Source organism: Egretta garzetta, unplaced genomic scaffold (assembly GCF_000687185.1).
Source record: "Egretta garzetta isolate BGI_Z169 unplaced genomic scaffold, ASM68718v1 scaffold553, whole genome shotgun sequence".
Lineage (NCBI taxonomy): Eukaryota > Metazoa > Chordata > Aves > Pelecaniformes > Ardeidae > Egretta > Egretta garzetta.
The window spans coordinates 1,956,788-1,961,823 of NW_009259328.1; the positions used below are offsets into that span (position 1 = coordinate 1,956,788).

Below are 5,036 nucleotides of genomic sequence, written 5' to 3' on the forward strand. Positions count from 1 at the left end.
TACCGAGCCCTGGGGAACTCCACTAGCTACCGGCATCCAACTGGACTCTGCCCCGCTGATCAGAACCCTCTGAGCCCTGCCATTCAGCCAGTTCCCAATCCACCTCACTGTCCACTCATCCAACCCATACTTCCTGAGCTTCCCTATGAGGGTGTTATGGGAAACAGTGTCAAAAGCTTTGCTGAAGTCAAGGTAGACAACATCCACCGCTCTCCCCTCATCTACCCAGCCGGTCATGCCATCATAGAAGGCTGATCCCAGTTCCCGGTTTCTTGGTCCCTTCTTCCAAAAATCTTTGCAGAAAAGTTCTGTTCTTTTTTCTGGCAGGAAAACTACCAGTTCACCAATATGTAGGGCTATGACTTTTTGTTTAAAGTGAGGATGAGTGAAATGGGTGCTATTGTGTAAAATGGAAAATTTCTTTTGCTTGGGAATTTCAGGAGGTTTGCTTATAACTGGTCACTTGAGATCCCTCCACCCCAAACAAGTGGTGTGGCTACATTTGTTGTTTCATTTTACCAGTATATTTGGTGGAAGAAACAAAGTTTTTCCTTTGAAAATCAGCTTGTGTTTATGAAAACAAAATATAATCATCCTGAACAGGGATTATTTTTTGAAGCAGTGGAAAGTAGGAATCCACTGGAGTTGTATGTGGCTTTGCAGCCTCCAGGTGGTTATTTAAATGGTAGTAGACCAGATAATATTTAGGTGAAAGGTAAGAGTTTGGCTTTTAGCCACCAAAGATAATGCACTGCAGCAAGAAGAATGAGCCGGCTCTACACAGTGTTGCCTTTCTCACTTGAACAATGAATTTAGCAATGGCTTTTCAAGCATTATTTCCCAGGGTATCTAATGGCTGTTGTCCAGGTACAAAAGCAGCCTGCAACAGCGTACTATTTATGAAGTTCCATATTTGCTTCCTAAGGGGGTGGTGAAGGATTAGTTTGTCGTGTTCAGTAGCTGTGTCGGTACTGTAATTCAAGATGAGGCTACTGTACTAGAGTCTGTTGTGCTGCCATTAAGTCACACATTTGCACCAGTCATTAGCTCAGAGCAATGCAATTCTAAACTTCTTTCTTCTGAATGCTGATACTGGAGAGTAGTCTTGTGGATTGAAATGCTACCAAAGCTGGCAAAAGATTGAAATGTAGCACTGTGAAAATGTGTTTCCTGGCAGTTTGTGCGCTGCTTTACTGTGTCTAATCTGGCCTATAAAGAAGGGATTCAAGAAACACATGATTTTCAGAGAACATCTTGAGCACCAGCTGTGAAATCTTAAAGGTTAGATTTTATGGTCGATTCTGCTAATCTGCAACTACTAATTTGTAATTGGTTAAAAGGGGCAAGTGATAGGCGGGGCGGGGCGGGGAGGGGGGGAGTGCAGAGCGGGAGGGATCGGAATGGTTTCAAATTGTATTGTTATTCTGTTGGCTGTTCCCTCCTAAGCATGTCAGGGGAATTTGGCGTAGAGAATAAGCTGTGTCCTGAGGTTCTCAAGTCACTGATTGCCTGGTACCACATTAACCCTAGCTTGTAGCATGATAAATGAGTTGAGTTTTGATTCAGGCAGCCATAGCAGATGACTTAAGCAGCCGAGTGGCTCTCGAGTAGGCTGAAGAATAGTGCTGAAGACTTGTGATGAGTTCAGCCAAGGTCCTGTTCCTGAATGCAGCAGAGAGCTGCACCCTCAACTCACAAAAGGTTACAGCTTTTCTAGCTCTTACATGAGAGGCCACAAGGATGACAAAAGTGTGGGAAAAGTTTTTATTTCAAGAAAGTAGTACCCTGGAGAAAAAAGGTTGCTGAACAGAGAGATGAACTCATCAGAGGCATTGAAGGTGATAAGCAGGGAGTGATGGCTTTCTCTCTCTCCTCATACAAGAACTAGGGCAATAGCAGCCCAAGCCATTAGATTTTAGGCTAAAAAAACCCAAAAAAGAGCCTGTGATGGAAAGGTACTTAACAAAGCATGTTGTTTAAACAATGGAATCCATTGCCACAGGGTGCTGAGGAGGCTAAAAGTTTACATGGTCTCAAAAGCCGTGCTGAAGTGATGCACATGTATGCATGTGAACGGTGGGAGTGGTGTGGTGTTGGAGGATGAACGTGAACACCAGTGCTGTTTTGATTTTAGACGGTACGGAGAAAACTTTAAGACAGAGTAATATTGTCTGTTTGTAACTAACATAAAACAACAAGTAGCCTTTAGGTAAATCTAAGTCATTATTTCATTTGTATAAACCTGCAAGGTTTTTCTATAGCATTTTTGTTGATAAGCTTTGGGGTTCCTTATTTTCCTCTGTTGGCAGGTTTGGGTTTTTTTCCCTCAGCTGTTAGCATTCCATTTTGAGAGACTTTCTCTGATGTTGAAAAAGGCAGTAGCTTCTTGGAGTTCTAACCTACATCAATACTGAATACTATTTGTACATCTTAATTTCTAGTATTAGAGAAAACCTTACTCCTTTTCTGTCTCTGCCTGATATTCATCAGAGCATTTTTAAAGACTGCTCCTGCATGTCAGTTTGCTATGATATGCTTAGAAAGTGGGGGAAACCCCCTCATAAATGGATTTTACCCACTCACACACAGGACATATAGGACACTTCACAGTTACTTCAAGAGTACTCTGAAGACAATGTATTTTCCATAGAACCAGCTTTTCCTCAGCTGTTTCTTATGTGAAAGGCTGAGCTTGCTATGTCACACTGAGGCACGAGGTATTGCAATGTGTTAACTCTGGTAATACTGGTCTGTTCCAGACTACTAGTTGTACCCACACTTACCTAGATAAGTGGTTATAAGCAACTGCCTTCACCAGTGTGAATGAAGTACCTACCTTTAATGACAATTCTACTGCTGTATGGAAACTGAAGTACAAAATTGGTACTATGTTAATTGCAGTGAATGATAGGCTAATTATGTGAGTACATCTGCTGAGATTTACTGTTCCCTAGCAGTTTGAAATTCCTCTTTTAAAGAACAGTTGTAATTAAATGATTCTGAGATAAGTGCAGTGTAGTTTGCTTTTCCTTCATTTTCTGCTCTGAAAATCTTGCTTCCTGCCTTGACTCACTGCATTTTGCTGGTATCAACCCACGTCTTCTGAGTAAAATGAACTTTCTTCGGCTTCAGCAATGCTTAGAGAGTATTGAAGGGTTAGGAGACAGAGTGGGATTAATAGTATGTTAAGTGAGGGAGGTGTCTGACCTTAACAAAACATGACCAGTTGTTACTTTAACTCGGTGCATTTAGATATGTATCTGAAGAAATTCTAGGCTGGAAAAAACTGTTGGTTGCCAGAGCTTGCAAATGTAAATCATTGGCTTTTCATTGCAGGGCTGGATAGACCAGGGGTGCCTCACCAAGGGATTCTATACCCCTCCTCACAGCCAAGCAGAATGCATTGCCTCATCTTTCTTAAAGGGATTTAATGTTGCATATCTCACTATTGTTAAAAGCTATAAGAAGTCCTTTGACTTTTTTCTCTCTTTCTTGTATTAGAAACAAGACTGCTAATGGAGATTACCGGAAAGAGCACAGAGAGAGGAGTCGCAGCCCAATAGAGAGGGCTGCTGCCCCAACAATGAGCCTTCATGCCAATCACATGTATGCCTCAATCCCAAGCTTGACCATGGATCAACCTCTAGCACTGACCAAAACCAGCATGGATGCAACCCGAACAGTTGGTGTCACGCCTACGCTGACTTCTGTGGAACGGCAGCAGGTACTGGCTTCTAGGTTGACAAGAAATGCTGGGTGGTTGTAGGAATCCTGGCTGTAGACAAAATGAGGACTTCCCAGATGTAAGCAGAACGTATTGTGAGTTACCATAGGTAGGCAATACTATTCTTCAGGCAAAATGTATTTTAAAAACACACAACTAATGTCACAGCTCATCGTGTTTAACATGAATAAATCACTGATGTTTAAACATGTCTGTCACAGGTTTCTTGGCCTTACTGCTTTTTCTGATGCTTAGCTAAGCTCGTGAATGCGTGTGTTTTAACGGGGAATGCAAAGTCTGTGCTTGAGCAAAGCTCCCACATCTGCTGGGCAATAACCGATGCAGTTCACCGGTAAAGAGGGTATTAATCTGTGCTCCCCGTGGCAATTGGCACCTGCCTCCCTCCCCTCTGCCCCAGTTCTTTCCTGCCGGGACCTCTGAAGAAGAGGTGCAAGACAGAAAGGGCATAAAGGAGAATTTTGCACTGAATTTTCCAGGTGAAAGAAGCTGGAATGACCTTAATTGTTTAGGCCAGCCAAAAGCATTTGTTGTGTTCAGGGCAATGTCATGTCACTATTTCATAATGACTTTTCCTAAAGCAAAGTAATGTTTTTTGATTATTTTATAGTTTATTTCCATATGCTGGAGTGGATTGCTTTGGTTTGGTTTGCCTGGTTGGTTGGCTGTTGGCTTGCCATCTTGTATATTGTATTTTTTTTCCTTCAAAAGTGCTGAAGAGGAGCCATCTCTATGCAGTTTATACAATAAATTTTCTTACATGTCAGACTTGCTTTTATCCCTCTCGCAAGCAGAGAGACAAAGCAACATAATTGAGCTGTGATGAGCTGGAGCTTTGGGAAATTAAACTGGCCCATGTACCCAAGCTCTTCCTTCCTTCCTTCCTTCTGTCCTTCCTCCCTCCCTCCCTCCCTGTTGTGATACCCTGCAAAGGGTAAACACTTCGAGTGGATGATCTTTCAGAGGTTGAGATTTTTCATATGCAATTTATGAAAGCTTCTTTTCACTGGAGCCCTATACTTTACATCTGCTGTGTAGATTTTCCCAGTGGCTGGCTATGCATGCCAGTCTTTTACATCCTGCTATGCCCAAACGCCTGGCTTTGCACTAGTGTTGCTGATATCTTGCATCATTTGGCACACAGATTGCAGTTATTGTTCTGTGCAGAACGGCTGCTCTTTGCTCTCGGTGTACAGTGATGACAGAGGAGGAAGGGACAGGCTTACACTGACGACACTGCTGCCCTTTGATAGCATTACAGCCGCTCTCAGCTTGGCAGCTGACATTGCTGATG

The 5,036-nt window shown here is 42.7% G+C and overlaps 1 protein-coding gene across 4 annotated transcripts in view; it reads left to right on the forward strand.

Annotated features, from left to right (window-relative positions):
* VGLL4 (vestigial like family member 4) overlaps nt 1-5,036 on the forward strand; it is a 110,428-nt gene that overhangs the window by 99,615 nt on the left and 5,777 nt on the right. For all 4 annotated transcript variants that reach the window (XM_009636639.2, XM_009636638.2, XM_035892205.1 and 1 more), the window contains one exon: nt 3,502-3,724. In XM_009636639.2, the coding sequence (XP_009634934.1) occupies nt 3,502-3,724 (223 nt within the window). The remainder of the gene's footprint in view (nt 1-3,501; nt 3,725-5,036) is intronic.